This window comes from Brassica napus, chromosome C9, assembly GCF_020379485.1.
Source record: "Brassica napus cultivar Da-Ae chromosome C9, Da-Ae, whole genome shotgun sequence".
Taxonomy (NCBI): Eukaryota; Viridiplantae; Streptophyta; class Magnoliopsida; order Brassicales; family Brassicaceae; genus Brassica; species Brassica napus.
The window spans coordinates 28,081-46,487 of record NC_063452.1 but is presented as its reverse complement, the minus strand read 5'-3'; the positions used below and the strand labels follow the sequence as shown (position 1 = coordinate 46,487).

General features: G+C 38.9%; 3 protein-coding genes and 1 pseudogene across 3 annotated transcripts; all 4 read right to left on the bottom strand.

The window, feature by feature from the left end:
- Nucleotides 1-571: 571 nt before the first annotated feature.
- On the bottom strand, nucleotides 572-4,219 carry LOC106362471 (annotated as a pseudogene).
- Nucleotides 3,997-6,604, bottom strand: LOC106365502. The gene has a single exon (XM_048770181.1). It carries the CDS (start codon nucleotides 6,199-6,201, stop codon nucleotides 4,219-4,221), a length of 1,983 nt encoding a protein of 660 aa, XP_048626138.1. The 5' UTR covers nucleotides 6,202-6,604; the 3' UTR covers nucleotides 3,997-4,218.
- Nucleotides 6,605-8,044: 1,440 nt separating this feature from the next.
- Nucleotides 8,045-10,570, bottom strand: LOC106345290. The gene has a single exon (XM_013784517.3). The coding sequence runs from the start codon at nucleotides 10,274-10,276 to the stop codon at nucleotides 8,144-8,146; it is 2,133 nt and encodes a 710-aa protein (XP_013639971.2). The 5' UTR covers nucleotides 10,277-10,570; the 3' UTR covers nucleotides 8,045-8,143.
- Nucleotides 10,571-11,535: 965 nt separating this feature from the next.
- On the bottom strand, nucleotides 11,536-17,874 carry LOC106365498 (xanthine dehydrogenase 1). Its single transcript, XM_048770178.1, has 14 exons — nucleotides 17,616-17,874; nucleotides 17,237-17,336; nucleotides 17,046-17,154; nucleotides 15,349-16,809; nucleotides 14,588-14,830; nucleotides 14,246-14,524; nucleotides 13,897-14,136; nucleotides 13,527-13,811; nucleotides 13,234-13,455; nucleotides 12,979-13,140; nucleotides 12,754-12,888; nucleotides 12,440-12,676; nucleotides 12,181-12,354; nucleotides 11,536-12,098 (listed from the first exon to the last, which is right to left on the bottom strand). The coding sequence occupies exons 1-14, from the start codon at nucleotides 17,749-17,751 to the stop codon at nucleotides 11,853-11,855; spliced, it is 4,029 nt and encodes a 1,342-aa protein (XP_048626135.1). The 5' UTR covers nucleotides 17,752-17,874; the 3' UTR covers nucleotides 11,536-11,852.
- Nucleotides 17,875-18,407: the final 533 nt, after the last annotated feature.

The following is an 18,407-nucleotide window of genomic DNA, read 5'->3' as shown; positions in this document are numbered from 1 at the left end:
ATAAAACATAAGTTTGCCGTATCGGTCTAACAAAAAAAATAATCATTAATAGTGTCGTAGGAATTATGTTTTTCCCATTAGCGAATAAAATTGAAGCATAGTGTTGGAGGATAACTCAACGTGTAGACAAGATTATGGAGATTGACATGGGAGTTGAGGTAACAGACACAACTGTTCTTTCGCAAAGAAACGCTCCTGCTAGACATCCTGGATAAATGAAAAAGACATATCTTTACTTGACTTTGTGTTAATGGATGGTGACTTTCCAATGCTGTTTGGAGTAAGGACCGATATACACGCACCAAATCACCACTGTAAGCGGAAGCTGAAGGTTTGCTATGGGCAATGCAAGTGATACTGAAGTTTAGACACAGAGAGATGGTCTTTCAATCGACTGTGAACAACTGGTTATGCTTATTCAAAAGGAGAAAGATTGGCCTGTGTTGGACTCGGAGCTCAACGAAATACAGGCTGTATCTAAAGAATTTTCTGAACTTTCTATTGCTTATATTGCTAGAGCTTTAAAATTCCGTATGAATAGCCTAGCAAAAGGTGTCCGATCACGCGCATCTCAATCAGCTTTTGTAAACCCTTTTGCACCAAGTTGGCTAGCCCCACAAGCTAGCATGAGGATGTCAAAAAAGAGAATAAAGTTAAAAGTGAAACTAAATATCTCAATGAACAAATTTATCAGAAGTCCATATTTATGTGGATGTCTATATAGGACAAACAATTTTTTTAGACAATTATAGAATATAGTCACGAAAATCAATCCTAATATATATAATTTAAAAAAACCATCAAAATTTTCAATATTACACCAAATAAGAATATAAAGACCAACTATATTCTCTTTATGTATAATGTATTGTGGTAAGATTCAAAAAAATTAACTTACTTTACAGTAAGGAAAAACTAGATTTTTAATTCCAAATTTACAATAAAAACATAACATTTTATAAAACTAAACAATTGACATAATAGTACAAAAATATGAAGAAAAAAACAAAATACTATCCGCGCGTAGCGCGGACAAGGACCTAGTAATTTATAACATTGACTCAGCGAATGAATAATTGATAAATAATTAATCAAGAATCCACGACTTGCACAAAGTGTGAAGTATTATTTAGTGGTAATGGATAATTGACCAAAATATTGAAAAGGAGACTTATCTTTTTTTTTTGTGTAGGCAATTTTGATGGAGATATCTTGTGCCAGTCTGGAGGGATTTCGAACAGGAAGGTATCTTGTAGTTACCAGGTCCACAAGTGAGTAGATTCCCTGGTTTAATCCATTTATGAGATGCATCTCCCCATTTCACTTCTTCTAGAGCTACCCATCCTAACCCTTGTACGAATGCTCCTTCTATCTGCAAAACATGTTCAGGTTTCAGACACAAACGCAACACTCTTGTCTTAATGATTTCAAGTGGTTTTGTTTCAAGTACTTGTCCAATATCTATGGCTGGGTTAAGAGAATATCCCAGGTCCAACTTTATATCGACCGTTTTTGTGTGAAAGTCACCGGTTAATGTATCGATCTCAACTTCCGCAAATGCAGCTCCGTAGGTGTAATATCTGAATGGGTTTCCTTTACCGGAGATCCAGTCAAAGCCAACATCGGGAACAATGTAAAAGCCATGAGCAGAGAGGTCTATTCGTTGAAAATAGCATGCACTTGCCAGCTACATACCAATCAAAACAAAGCAGGTTAAGAGAGTTTTATTCATCAAAAGGCAAAGAATGTTTCATTGAGTTACCTCAGCAAAGGAGTTGCCACTGAGCTTAGTGGCAAGAGGCTCCATTCGTGCTTTAATCTGCTCACACCGTACATGTCAGAGCTCAGAGAAGCAGCGGTTGGTGACGCATTTGGAACCTATCAAAATATAGAGCAACGAACAGTTTTGTGCCTGAAACATAGTTACATATTATTTCTTAACACTTTATATTATAAATATTACCTTGTCGGTGCTCGTCTCTGATACAAAAACGGAACTAAGGGGAATGTTAAAGGCAAAAGCAGCAACTTGGGCAACCTTCGTATGCAATCCTTGACCCATCTCTACACCTCCATGTGTCACCAAAACAGTGCCGTCTGTGTACACATGAACAAGAGCACCTGCCTAACACCCAAAATAAAAAATGGATAAGTAACAAAAACTCTGTTTCTTGCTTCGCAAGAAATGGTAGTGCAAAGTGGACTGTTTCTTACCTGGTTCATGAACTTTTTGGTAAATGAAACGCCAAACTTTGTAGGAACCATAGCCACACCACGCTTTTTCCACCGGTTGTGGCTATTAAAATCGTCGACTTCTCTACGAGCCTTTAGAAAGTTGCAAGACACTTTCAGCTCCTTCCAGAGCTGATGCAGTGTGCAATGCTGAATACACTGAGAGTAATGTGTGATAGAGCCTTCCACTTGAAAGTTCATCTCCTAAATTGACACGCAAGAAAACATCAAAACATGAGAAAAAATTCCTATGAACTTTCAGGAACATTATGATTTCTTCAACTCACTTTGATTTCTTCAGGGCTTCTATCCAGTTCAGCTGCGATTCTCTGGATCCAGTTTTCGGTTATAAGCATGCCTTGCGGACCTCCAAAGCCTCGGAAAGCAGTGTTGCTAGGATAGTTAGTAAAGCAAACGTTCCCTCTGATCCTCACATGTGGGATCTCATAGACATTATCAGAGTTAAACATGGCAATCTCAAGAACAGCTTGGGAAAGATCCAAAGAGTTTCCACCATTGTTGTAGACTTCAAGGTCATACGCCAATACTTTCCCACCATTAGTAAACCCAACCTGTAAATAGTATCGGAATAACAATTAATAAGAAAACGCTTTATCTAATAACCACAGAGGATGATGATACCTTGTACTTTCCAACAAAACTATGACGGTGACCAGATATCATCATGTCCACATCTCTGTCCAGTATGAGTTTCACCGGTCGGTTCAATAGGTAGGCAGGAACAGAAGCTGCAGCAGCTATGAAGGCTGATCACCACAATTCTTTTAGTTTTGCACACCACTTTAGAAAATGGAAGGCCAAGAACATGTGAAACATATTGCTGGTGCCTATGAGGATCCTACATATATTTAAATCAAGCAGAAAAAAAAAACATTTTTCATTTAAAATCATAATTAGTTGATATAACATTATAACCTATAGAGACCTTAGGGCTATCAACTTGTTGTAGAGTGATAACAATAACATTTTAGATGATGTTGTAAATACTAAATATTATGGTTACTTGAGTGGATGAGATCATATGAACTTCGTTGCCACCATCACTTGTCCAGACCAAACTACCATGGGCTCCATGTAAAAGTGTTCCTGGCTGCCCATTTGAACCTCTCCATTTATTATCCTATCTCACTGACCTGACTGAAAGCATAGCTCTACATCTCCTTTCCTTAGCATTTTCTCTGTGTTTGGGTGGAAACTTTTAGCAGCAATAGCCTCCTTGATTGATAATATTGCTGGTAATATAGCATTTTCATGTGTATCCGCAACAACCACACCAATGACCTGAAAAAATCCAGACACAGTTTAGCGATAATCTAAGAAATAAAAAGTTTCAAGTCTTCTTACTTGTCCCACACATGTGACCACATCTGTAGCAAATAATTCTTCATCAGCTACCACAGGTCCAATCTTATTGTCTGTTGGAACGTCTTTGGCAAGAAACATACCAGCAAAACCACGTGAAGATTTGGATTTCGAGTATATTGAAAATATGCGAGCATGTGGCATTTTGCTTAGCACTAAGGCAGCATGCATCGTATTAGGAGGCACTGGGGCATCAGTATATTCTGCTTCCCCTGTGACCTACATGAAAGTTCAAGAGTGTTGAGAGTTGAGACATTGTGTTATGCTTTGATTTCACGATTTCCTTCTATAATAGTTTACTGAAAAATGCTTTGATAAGCAATCATTTTCTACCCAAGAGAAGAGAGATACATCTTTCTTCCATGTTTGAATAGGCAGAGATAACACAAAGAATGGTGATAACAACACTCGGTTACACTATGATTCACAGCGATTGTTCTTTAAATCCTCAAGAATCTGTTACCTATAAATTTATAAGAAAACAGCTCACCTTTTTAAAATAAAATAAAAATAAGTTCGATAGAGATCATCAAATTCATAATGGAAGTGAACTTGTCCAAGGAAGAATATAAGAAACTTGAACGAACAAAACATCTTTCCTCATCAACGAAACCAATATGTGCAAGAAACGGAGCAAAGGTATGTCTCTGAGATTCTTCCAAGCAACTTGAAGTAGATAGGGTACTTGCAACGATCCTTACACGGCCCCTTGCAAAACGGACGAGTTACACTATTATTGAGCTCCACCTCAAACGATTTGCACCAAATCTCTGCTATACTTCTTGGCATGAGCCCTGCAGAGTCTCCGAGCACACATTCTGTATGCAAACTAGCCCGCTGATCTTTACAAGTGTAGAACCATTCCTTTGGATTGGTTTCTCTCTCACAAATATCACACCAATATTTACCACTTGCCTCTTCCTCTTCGCCATAGCACAGTGAGAGAGGATGATCGTCTACTCTGTGCTTCACCACTTGTGGTAGAGTGGCGCATTTGAAGCACAATACAAATCTACAATCATCTTCAATGCACCTGAGCACATAATCTTCCTTGCTGTTTTTGCAACCATTGCATATTTCTACTTCTTCTGTTGGAATGTAATATAAGGGATGATGGGGATGACTTGGATGGAGAAATGGCTCAGAAATTGAACCGCACAAGACATCAAACTCCTTACCCCCATCCTTGTACATGAAACCATTGGACCTTCGATAGCAAGCATCACAACTGAAGACTTCTAGGTCCTTGTTTGTAACTAAAGTGAGGCGTTCATTGTGTAGTACATGCCTTTTCTTTTTAGGACATTCAGCACACTTCTGATGGAGAGAAAAATGACAATCCATACATCCATAAAAGGATTGGAGACCGATGGGATGGATGCATGCGCTGCATCGTTTGTTATTCTCATACAAAACACCATTCCCATGGATTCGTCTTAGGTAATGCTCTTTGTGGCTGAAATGTTGTATTGTGTTTTCATCTATTACCACATATGGTTTTGTACCTTCTTCTTCTTCGGGTACTCCTTCGAGTTCTTTCCCGTTCCACACATCATTTCTGGTAGCACATTTAGAATGAAAGACATAGCCAGGACACCTCTTACAATAAAACCCTCCACAAGTCCAGTCCACCTTCTTGCGACAAACTCCGCAGACAGAATTCATAGCAGCGTCACCAAGAACGGAAGTACGAGAAACACGGTGATCATGCCGGTTGATGTTAATGACACGTGGAAGGCCAAGACAGTCTTGATGGATCATGAAACCACAATCAAAGCATGCGTAAGGGCTTCGATCTCCTTTTAGACCGCAAGCATTACATGTAAAAGAATCGAGTCGTGGAAGAAGGGTGAGTTGGTGATCATGCACTTTCGGATCAACAAGAGATTTTTGTGGTGGGTTCAAAACACAAGGCATATCCAGTGTGAAGTTGCAAGAAGAACAATTATAAAACAATTCTTTGTCAATCTCTGTTCCGCAAAGACGACATTTACCATCAGAATAGTCCGGTGGCGGACCTGTGAGGAGCTTAAGAGGATGCAAGGAGTGGTAAGGATGGTTTACCTCTGTCGGATGATCTGTTGCTGGGTGCCATACACAATCCACGTGGAAGGCTACATCGCATTCATCACATTTGTAAGTAAGTCCAACACTAGCCTTCCCGCATTTAGCAGAACAGTTGAACAAAATCGGTTCCTTGACAAGTGTGAGCTTGTGGGGGTGAGTCTCAAAATTGTCAATAACATCTGGTGGTGGGTACTTGGCACAGTGTAGATCCAAGTCGAAGTCACACATCTGACAACGATAGCATAGCTTTGCGATTTTCCAACCACATAAATCACATATGTTACCTCCTTTATCATGTCGAAGCTGGAGAGTGTGATTGGGGTGAGATGGGTGGTCGATGAATTGAGAGAGCTCGTTGTTGCCACATTTCTTGTGGACGAAAAAGACACAGAGTTTACAATAGTAGCCGTCACTCTGTGATTCATATCTCCCACAACACTCACCTCTCCTCAGATCATTCCAAGGCATCATAGGATGCTCGTCAAACAATGGTAACAACACTCCTCCCTCAGATTCCATTTGGTGGTCGTATACGAAGAGAGGAGAAGAAGATGGCTAAATCCCAAAGTTGCATAAAATTTCAAAGCTAGGTTAGATGGTTAGTCTGAGAGGCGTTCTTATAGACTTACTTTTTTACTTTTGGTGGTCATTCAATAATAATTAAAGTACTTCTCAATTATCATGGTTGATTAGTTAACTATATTTAGGACAGAAACCGACAAATACAATTAATGGGAAATTCTTTTCGCTCTAGCTTTTGTATTAGTTTATTGAATATTGAATAAAGAGCTATTCCAATAAGTAAACATGATTGATTATGTAATTGACTGAGAGAGTCAGTTGTCAGTTTCTCTGTGCGCCAAAACTCCTTACACTTTGCTTCATAATACTGTCGAAGTTGTAAGAGCATTTCTAAGGGGACTCTATTTTTTCCTCTATAATTTACACTAAAATAGAGTAACTCTATTATAGAGTTGAATTTGCTTCAATGGTTCACTCTATAATAGAGTTACTCTATAATAGAGTGAAATATAGAGTAATCTCATTTTTTTACTCCAAATATAGAGTGAAAAAATAAGAATACTCTATATTTCACTCTAGAATAGAGTAACTTTATTATAGAGTGAACCATTGGAGCAAATCCAACTCTATAATAGAATTACTCTATTCTAGAGTAAAATATAGAGAAAATTATAGTGTAGCATTGGAGATGGTCTAACCACTGCTGGTTTCATCTTTGTATTGTGGAATGTAATACAAAGGATGATGATGCGTCACATAATATATCGTAACGTAAGGGAGAATGGGCTTTGAGAATTTACAAAATATATATAATTCAAAAAATTCACAATCAGTTACATGTATTTCGGAGTAGACAGTGATTTTGATTGTGTCTAAAAAAACAAAAAAAAAAAAAACAGTGATTTTGGTCACATAAGCAAAGTCTCAAACACTACTTGGTACAGAAGTTACTGCTTGCTTATGTCGGGAAAACCTGTGAGTCTACCATCCTCATGTCTCAAACACTAAGCTTAGGGCTGAAATCTAAACTCACAAAAGGAGAAATAAACTCATCGAAACAAGCCATCCTAATATACGCTCCGGGGTGGCAGGAGTGTCCAGATTGAACCATTTCCTGCCAAGACCCACCGATCGGCTCTAGCCGCTTTGATCGCATCTTTAATCGCAAAGAAAACGGAGGCTCACCAACTGTTTTTGACCAATGTATCTTGGGTCAGTTTCTTGACTTGTAAGTAAAGTAACAAAGCTTTGGGTGTGTGCTTTTTATATACCTTGAGAAGAGAAACCTATAAGTTGAAGGGAATCCCCGGTTTAATCCATTTTTGAGCTGCATCTCCCCATTTGACTTCTTCTAGAGCTACCCATCCTAACCCTTGCACAAATGCCCCTTCTATCTGCAACATGGTGAGATTTCAGACATAAAGACAACACTCTTTTGTTAAGATTTCAAGTGATTTTGTTTTTGTTTCAAAGAGAAGAGTGAGTACTTGTCCAATATCCCAGGTCCAACTTTACATCGACTGTTCTTGTATGATAGTTACCAGTTAATGTATTGATCTCAACTACTGCAAATGCAGCTCCATAGGTGTAATATAAATTTGTAGTGATTTTTGACTAGCGATTGTTGGCAAGGCTGAGTCAAGCACCAGAATTTCAAAAGATGATGTTCATAAGCTTGTTACACTATGTGTCACAGTGATTTTTATTATTATTTCTCAAGAATCTGTTACCTATAATTTTAAAGAAAATAGCACGCCTTCTGTTATAACAAACATTATGGGTATGATAAGTACATTAGGGATATCAACTCATAATGGAAGTGAACTTGTCCAAGGAAGAATACAAGAAATTCTAAAACGAATAAATATCTTGCCTCATGGCGTACTTTATTACACTTTATAGTTTTAATGATTTATATCTATAGACCTCTCGAAATTAATTAAGATGAGCAAAAATAAGAGCAAGCGTATGTTCCTGAGGTTCCAAGCAACTTGAGTTTGATAGGGTACATGCAACGAGACTTACACCTGCTGCAAAATGGGCGAGTTACACTATTATTGAGCTCCACCTCATATGATTCGCCCCACAACTTTGCTACGCTTCTTGGCATGAGCCCTTCAAAGTCTCCGAGCACACATTCTGTATGCAAACTAGCCCGCTGATCTTTACACGTGTAGAACCAGTTATTTGGATAGGTTCTTTCCTCACAAATGTCACACCAGTATTTACCACTTGCCTTTTTCTCGCCATAGCATAGTGAGAGAGGATGATCATCTATTCTGTGCTTTACCACTTGTGGTAGAGTGGCACATTTGAAACCCAATACATATTCACAATCACCTTCAACGCACCTAAGCATCCGACGTTCTATGTTGCTGCAACCATCGCATAGTTCTCCTGTTGGAATGTAATATAAGGGATGTTCGGGATGACTTGGATGGACAAATGGCTCCGAAATTGAACCGCACAAGACATCTAACTTCTTATCACCATCCTTGTACATGAAACCATTGGACGTTCGATTGCAAGCATCACAACTGAAGACACGTAGCTCCTTGTTCGTAACTAAAGTAAGCTGTTCATTGTGTAGCACATGCCATTTCTTTTTAGGACATTCAGCACATTTATGATGGAGAGAAAAATCACAATCCATACAGTCATAAAAGGATTGGAGACCGATGGGATGGGTGCATGCACTACACCACTTGTTATCCTCATAGAGAACACCATTCCCATGGATTCGTCTTAGGTTATGCTCTTCATGGCTGAAATGATGTATTGTGTTGTCATCTAACACCACATATGGTTCTGTATCTTCTTCTTCTTCAGGTACTCCTTCGAGTTCTTTTCCGTTCCACACATCCTCTCTAGTAGCACATTTAGAATGAACGACATAGCCAGGACACCTTTGACAAGAAAACCCACCACAAGTCCAATCCACCTTCTTGCGACAAACTCCGCACACAGAATTCACAACACCAAGAACCGAAGTACGAGAAACACGGTGATCATGCCGATTGATGTTAATAACACGTGGAAGACCAAGACAGTCTTGATGGATCATGAAATCACATTGAACACACATGTAGGGGCTTCGGTCTCCTTTCAGCCCACAAGCATTACATGAAAAAGAAAAGAGTCTTGGAAGGAGGGTGATTTGGTGATCATGAACATTCAAATCAACAAGAGATTGTGGTGGTGGATTCAGAACACAGCGCATATCCAAGGTGAAGTTACAAGAAGAACAATGATAAAACAATTCTTCATCAACCTCATTTTCGCAAAGACGGCATTTACCATCAGAATAGTCTGGTGGTGGACCCGTGAGGAGTTTAAGAGGATGCAAGGAGTGGTAAGAATGGCTTACCTCTGGCGAGTAATTTAGCTCTCCTGTTGGGTGCCATACACAATCAACATGGAAGGCGACATCACATTCTTCACATTTGTAAGTAAATCCATCACCAGCTTTCCCGCATTTAGCACAACAGTAGAACTCGGTCAATTCCTTGAGAAATGTAAGCTTGTGGCTGTGCGTCTTGAAATTTTCAATAACTAGTGGTGGTGGGTGCTTGGCACAGTCTAGATCCACTTTGAAGTCACACACCTTGCAACGATAGAATGTATTCCAAGTTTCCCTTCCACATAAACGACATATACAAAAACCTTTCTTAGATCGAATCCGGAGAGTGTGATTGGGGTGAGATGGGTGGACGATGAATTCAGAGAGATTGTCGCCACATTTCTTGTGCACGAAAAAATCACAGTTTATACAATAGTATCCATCACTCACAGATACGAAGCGTCCACAACAATCACCTTTCCTCAAATCATTCCAGGGCTTCATAGGATGCTCGTGGATTAATGGAAACGACAGTCCCTCAGACTCCATTTGGTAGTTAGTAATAGAAGAGATAGGGGAAGAAGAAAGATGGGTAAATCTCAAAGTTGGATCAAACTTCAAAGCTATGTTAGATCCGATCAGTCTCAAAGGCATTCTTTTAAAATAATATAGACTTGCATTTAGTTTTGGTGGTGTCACTAAATAACAATTAAAATAGTTATCACTTATCATGGTTGAATAGTTTAGTATATTTAGGACAGAAACCAACAACTACAACTAAGACTACTAATGAGTTATTAGCATTTAATAAAACTAAGACTACTACTAGTATAAGAGCAGTTCCATCTGTAAGCTCCTTAATGAGTTTTTAGCATTTAAAAAAAAAGAAAAAGAAATTAATTTAGGTGAGAGAACGTTGAAAGGTTCTGATTACAGGGTTTTAAGAATCGATACCAAACTTAAAAGGACAGATGTCATTGCAGTATTGTTTCAATTGGTTTTGGAAAATTAATACATAATTAAATTATTATAATAACATTTTTTTTTTTTTTAGAACCTTTCACAGGTTGTAACCGATGGAGCTGGCCTAATAATGGGATAAAACAGTTCAATTTTTTTCAACAGCTTCCATGCTGAATAAAATTAAAGTGAGCCCAACAGTAACCCATGACAACATATGAAAAAAAAGTGATATTTCATTGGGTTCCACATGCAACATTTTATTGGTTAAAAAATCTGTGTGCTTTCTTTTCTCCTCTAAATTATTAAAACTTAATTATTTTATGGTGACTTATATTTTTCAAAACAAAAATTATACCAAAAATCATCATTTTTAATGATTAGTCTCATTCTTTTTGGATATATAATTTTTTTTGTCATTTTCACTATTTTTTAATTTTATTTGTTTAATGGTGATTTTTATTTTTTGTATTTATTATTTTTAAAATATAAAACAATAAAATATTTTAAAGTTTTTAAGTTTAAGATATTTAAACTTGAAATATATTTTAATATATTGTTTACAAAATGAAATATTTTTTAAAAATATGAGATAAAATATTGGGGTAGGGTATTGAATGTTTTAAAAAAAAACCATTGTAGATGTACACCGTCGATTAAAATGAGGTGAAAAAGACGGTCTTCTAGGATATCTTCTGCGGAGGTGCACTTAGGCGCTAGTCGGGTTACCTCCGGGGTGTCCGGATTACCTGGATTATCAAAAAAAACCATTATAGATGAAAAAAGTTAGATGGTTGTTGAATTATTATGTGGAAGAAAGAGATGATGATGTGGAATGTAAAAAGTGTAATTTAGGATGTTGAAAAATTGTGACTATTGTATATAGTGTAATGGGAAATTCTTTTCGTACAACTTTCATCATTATATGGAATGGTTGCAAGTGAGAATTATAAGTGCTCTAGCTTTTACATAAGTTTATTGAATATTGAATAAACAGCTATTCCAAGGTATATGTGGAGAGCATAATCATATAAATAAGTAAATGTGAGTGATAGTAACGGTTAGTAATTGACTGAGAGAGCCAGTTCTGAGTCTCTTTACAATTTGCTTCATAATGATTGTCCAAGTTGCAACTACTGCAGGTTTCATCTTGTAAAATGGAATGGAATACAAGGGATGAGGGGTCACATGATATATTCGTAACGTAAGGGATGAGACTTTACGATATACATTATTCAAAAGAGCACTTAAGTGATTTTGGTCACCTAAGCAAACGCCTCAAACACAACTTGGTACAGAAGTTATTGCTTATGTCTGGAAAACCTGTGAGTTTACACCTCCTCATGTCTCAAACACTAAGCTCAGGACAGAAATCTGAACTCACAAACGGACAAGTAAACTCATCGAAACAAGCCATCCTGATACGTTCTGGAGTAGCAGGAGTGTCCAGAGGGAACCATTTGCTGCCAAGACCCACCTCGGCTCGAGCCGCTTTGACTGCATCTTTAATCGCAAATAAAACCGATGATGCCAGGAAAAACGGAGGCTCGCCAACCGCTTTGGACGAATGTATCCCCTTTGAGTTTGGATTCCCCTAATAGAAAAAAAAACATCTTGGGTAAGTTTCTTGCCTTCCAAGTAAAGTCACAAAGTTTTCTATTGTTACATATATATACCTTGAGAAGAGAAACATTGAAGTTGAATGGAATTTCGTTAATGGAAGGTATCTTGTAGTTTCCAGGTCCACAAGTGAGTAGATTCCCCGGTTTAATCCATTTATGAGATGCATCTCCCCATTTCACTTCTTCTAGAGCTACCCATCCTAACCCTTGTGCGAATGCTCCTTCTATCTGCAAAACATGTTTAGAGTTCAGAGTTCAGACACAAAACAAAACACTCTTGTCTTATGGTTTCAAGTGGTTTTGTTTCAAGTACTTGTCCAATATCTATGGCTGGGTTAAGAGAATATCCGAGGTCCAACTTTATATCGACTCTTCTTGTGTGAAAGTCACCGGTTAATGTATCGATCTCAACTTCCGCAAACGCAGCTCCATAGGTGTAATATCTGAACGGGTCTCCTTTACCAGAGATCCAGTCAAAGCCAACATCGGGAACAATGTAAAAGCCATGAGCAGAGAGGTCTATTCGTTGAAAATAACATGCACTTGCCAGCTACATAACAGTCAAAATGAAGAGAGTTTTATTCATCAATAATGCAAAGAAGGTTCCATAGGTTCAAGTAGAGTTACCTCAGCAAAAGAGTTGAAACTGAGCTTAGAGGCAAGAGGCTCCATTCGTGCTTTAATCTGCTCACAAGCGTCCAAAACCGCAGCACCGTACATGTCAGAGCTCATAGAAGCAGCGGTTGGTGACGCATTTGGAACCTATCAATATATAGAGCAGCGAACAGTTTTGTAATTCAAACATGGTTACATCTCAACACTTCAGTTTGATATATTTATAATAAATGTGACCTTGTCGGTGCTTGTCTCTGATACAAAAACGGAACTAAGGGGAATGTTAAAGGCAGACGCAGCAACTTGAGCAACTTTTGTATGCAATCCTTGACCCATCTCTACACCTCCATGTGTCACCAAAACAGTACCGTCTGTGTACACATGCACAAGAGCACCTGCCTGACATCCAAAAATCAATATGGATAAGTAACAAAAACTATGTTTCTTGCTCGGCAAGACATTATAATGCAAGCTAGATAAAACAAAAGTTACCTGGTTCATGAACGTTTTAGTAAATGATACGCCAAACTTTGTGGGAACCATAGCCACACCACGCTTTTTCCACCGGTTATGGCTATTAAACTCATCAACTTCTCTACGAGCCTTTAGAAAGTTGCAAGACACTTTCAGCTCCTTCCAGAGCTGATGCAATGTGCAATGCTGAAGACACTGAGAGTAATGTGTGATAGAGCCTTCCACTTGAAAGTTCATCTCCTAAAGTAACACCCAAGAAAGCATCAAAAAAGGAGGGAACATTCCTAAACATAATAAAACATTCAACTCACTTTGATTTCTTCAGGGCTTCTATCAAGTTCAGCTGCAATTCTCTGAATCCAGTTTTCAATTATAAGCATGCCTTGTGGAGCTCCAAAGCCTCGGAAAGCAGTGTTGCTAGGATAGTTAGTAAAGCAAACGTTCCCTCTGATCCTCACATGTGGGATCTCATAGACATTATCAGAGTTAAACATTGCAATCTCAAGAACAGCTTGGGAAAGATCCAAAGAGTTCCCACCATTGTTGTAGATTTCAAGGTCATACGCCAATACTTTCCCATCATTTGTAAACCCAACCTGTAAATTTAGCAGAAAAACAATTAAAATGATTTTTTTTTTTTGGTGAGTCCAAAAAATGGAAACAAGAGGGGAAGATACCTACCTTGTACTTTCCAACAAAACTATGACGGTGACCAGATATCATCATGTCCACATCTCTGTCCAGTATGAGTTTCACTGGTCGGTTCAATAGGTAGGAAGGAACAGAAGCAGCAGCAGCTATGAAGGCTGATCTCGTTTCCTTGCCACCAAAGCCACCACCAATTCTTTTGGTTTTGCATACCACTTTAGGCATTGGAAGACCAAGAACATGAGAAACATATAGCTGGTGCCTATGAGGATCCTACATATATTTAAATCAAGCAGAAAAAAAAACATTTTTTCATTTAAAATCGTAATTAGTTAATATAAACTACAGTGACCTAAGGGCTATCTACTGGTTGTATGCTTACTTGAGTGGATGAGATCATATGAACTTCGTTGCCTCCATCACTTGTCCAAACCAAACTACCATGAGGCTCCATGTAAAAGTGTTCCTGGCTGCCCATTTGAACCTCTCCTTCTATTATCCTATCGCACTGACCTGACTGAAAGCATATCTCTACATCTCCTTTCTTTAGCATTTTCTCTGTGTTTGGGTGGAAACTTTTAGCAGCAATAGCCTCCTTGATTGATAATATTGCTGGTAATATAGCATTTTCATGTGTATCCGCAACAACCACACCAATGACCTGAAAAAATCCAGACACAGTTTAGCGATAATCTAAGAAATAAAAAGTTTCAAGTCTTCTTACTTGTCCCACACATGTGACCACATCTGTAGCAAATAATTCTTCATCAGCTACCACAGGTCCAATCTTATTATCTGCTGGAACGTCTTTGGCAAGAAACAGACCAGCAAAACCACGTGAAGATTTGGATTCTGAATCATCAATAGAAATTATGCGAGCATGTGGCATTTTGCTTAGCACTAAAGCAGCATGCAAGGTATTAGGAGGCACTGGAGTATCATCAGTATATTCTGCTTCCCCTGTGACCTACATGAAAGTTCAAGAGTGTTGTAGAGTTGAGACATTGTGTTATGCTGGAAATAACGACTTTACTTACACTCAAGCATCTTTCTCTTGTCTACTCTTATCACATATATCAATCAACAAGACATGTGTTACACCACTTGAACTAGCTTGGCTAAGAAAATAACCAGCATGAGAATCCATTTTGAGAACATTGGATGGAACAATGGAATATTCGCCTCAGGCCCCAAATGAGAATCAATTTTGAGAACATTGGATGGAACATTTGCCTCAGGTCCCCAATTTTTTTAAAAAAAAATTATATATACATATGTTTCTAAATTTGTAAAAAGAAAAAATTTAGACCCTCAGACTATTGAAAATCTTTACTAAATAGCTCCCAAAATAACCAGCACGAGAATCAATTTTGAGAACATTGGATGGAACATTCCCCTCATTCCCCCAAAAACTTTTTTAGAAAATTATTGAATTCTTTACTAAATCGTCTTTAGCCCTTGAGAGGGCAAGCCCTGCCAACATACCTGCATTCTTGCTGAAAGATGGACTTCCGGCAAGCCAACAGCTGTTCCCTGCTTTACTGTCTCATAGTCTTGTCTTCCAGCTCTACATGGCCGAGAAAAAGACTGCACAGCTGACATATGAGAGGGTGGGAAGGTCTCTATAGTTGGCTTTACATCGCGTACATGATGAGAAACCCATAAGAAGAACTTAAAGAAGAAGCTTAGGACTAGAGACTTCCGAAACTCCACCATACCACCAGGAGCGTCTTCATCAATCAACACATCACTTTGTATAACCTTCAACGCATCTTGAAGAAGACCTTTGCTCCAACTCTTTCCAATTAGAAACTCCTCAGTATTTCTTGCACGCAAAGTAACCGGAGCCACACCACCAAAAGCAACAGATGCGTCAGAAACGAACAGTTCTTGACCTCTCTCTTCTAGAAACACACGCATTCCACCGTTGACGATAGCTATATCATCCTCTCTACGGTGGGCCTGTTTAAACTCTTTCACATACTCCAAAGGCCTCGTCCACGGTATGAACACTGACAACAAGATCTCGTTGCTCTCCATATCCACTTTACGGTAGCCACTGAAGAAATCTCTTGCACGTACCGACCTAACGTCTCCGTAGCAGTTGATTATCTTGAACTCTGCTCTTGAAGCCATCCAAGGAGGGTTTAGATCAGATATAGGACTAGCTGTACATATGTTCCCACCAACGGAAGCAACGTTTCTTATCTGTGTCCCAGCAAACCACTTCAGCTGCTCAGTAAAAGCCTTGCAAGCTGATGTCTCATGTGCAGGACGCTCCTTTACAACGTTCTTGAATAGTCTCAGAAGCTCCGAGAGTCTCAAAGCAGAACCAATCTCTACCCCACTATCATTAACATTCACTGTGTTGAGTTCTGGGACTTGACCAACATATATCAGCACCTGATACTGTAACCTCTTCAGCCTCATTTCGATTCCCACCTCTGTGTTACCTACCACTAGCTTTGCTTCAGGATGTTTTGCCTTGAGACGGAGCAAGTACTGAAGTCTCACGGGTCTGTACCATATCATCCCTCCATCTCCTCTCAACTTCAAGGAAGCTAACTTCCTCAGTAAAAGTTCAGGAGGGAAGATAAGCTCCTTCTCCGTATACTTAGCCCCATCTGTCTCACTATAAGAGATGGGCTGGTATCTACCGTCACCACATGAACAAGGTTTGCCAGTAGATGGGCAAATACTTGAACCGTCTTGGAGGCTAAGCGAAGATAAACCACTGTATAAGGCGTCGTCAGTTTTTGCGAAAACACGGAAGGCATCAACAATGGGTCTGTAACCAGTACAGCGGCATAAGTTTCCTGCAAGAGACTCTTCGATGTCCTCTTCAGAAGGTGAGTTTTTATTTGACCTCAGTAAGGCATACATGGACATGATAAACCCGGGAGTGCAAAACCCACATTGGGAACCATGGGAAGATGCCAATGACTCCTGCAGAGAGAATGAGGATCATATGAGGACTAGTCAGGGCCGGTCCTAGGTGAAGCCGGATAAAACATTCGTCTTTAAGCACCCAAAATTTTTGAAAAAAATTATATATAAATAGACCTCTAAATTTGTAAAAGAAAAATTTTAGGTCCCCAAAATATTGAAATCTTTCTTAGACTGTCTCAGGGATAGTGGACATAGATTCTCCAGAAAGTAGAGCCAAAAAAAGAACCATCTACCTGAAGTGGGTGCAAGCCGTGCTTGCGTTGACCAACTCCCTCAATGGATATTACATGCATTCCTTCTACAGAATACAGAGGTGCTAAACAAGCGTTGACAGCATAGTGTCTGCAATTATAAAATTCTGGTTGGAGAAAGAATCAACAAGAAGGGCTTAACTCAACCAACATATAGAGAGAAAGAGACGCACATGCATTTGTTTGATGTTCTGTCATAATTAGAGACCATCACCGTGCAAGCCCCACAACCACCTTCACCGCACCCCAGCTTTGTCCCGGTCAGTCCTAAATCTAAAGGAAACAAGAAAGGCTTTTTTAGCAAGTTATATAAAAACTTTTATGCATATAGTCTTTACTGAGATGTATACAATTCATATTTAAACTAATCAATGGATGAAACCAAAATAAAAAAAAATCCCACAATTCAAGTCTTTGCATCTCTAAAGTTGATTTGAAAACTGAACTTGTTGAGTACTTTTAACCATTTACTCATTCCCAAACACTAGAACTTTATCGGAAACCAAAGACCAAAAATACAAGAGTAAAGTGATTATCATGTAATATACACACCTCGGAGGTATTCAAGAAGTGTCATATGAGCAAGGCCATCAGGTAACACTCTACGAACGCCATTGACGTACAGTATCGCCTCCGTAAACTCGTCTCCGATCTGCTCCATCTCTCCTTCCTTCTTCAGTGAACCCATAAGTCAAATGATTATCGTTGAACTTAAGAGAGGACTAACAAAAGCAAGAAGATGGAGAAACTGATCATGATTAAAGTCAAAGTCAAGCACAAGGAGAGACTATGATGAGAGCATACTTTTCTTTATGTCTGAATGTAATATATGTATCTGTCGTTGTCAGTTTCTCCATTATGCAATCCAAATCCTTTGGTTTTGTCTAAAACACCCACTAAACATAGTAGTACCACTGTTCTTAGTCGTTAGCAAACATTGTTGAATTTTCCACGGTTGAATATGTCAGCTTCACACGCAGCGACGTAAAGCGAACGGCACCTACACTTCTTCAATGCAAGCTCACCAAAACGGTCTTCGCTTCTAAGGGGCTGACACACGTCATCGATTGCTTGACCGACCGGTCAGATCCAAAATCCGGTTAAGAAACCGGGTCATGGTTGTTCTGATAGCTCTCATATTTGAACGCACCACATAGCCGAGCTTTATGGCCCCTTGGTCCCACGTGAACCTCTTTGCAACGTTTGCAAACTTCTGACCAGCTCTCACTTTCTCCCACGCCATCAGAGCGTTTGCACCAACGTGGAGACCAATTATATCATCTGTATACTTGGAGTTAGTGTTTACTATTTACTTTTTTTAGAAGGAGAATAAAACATGGACTA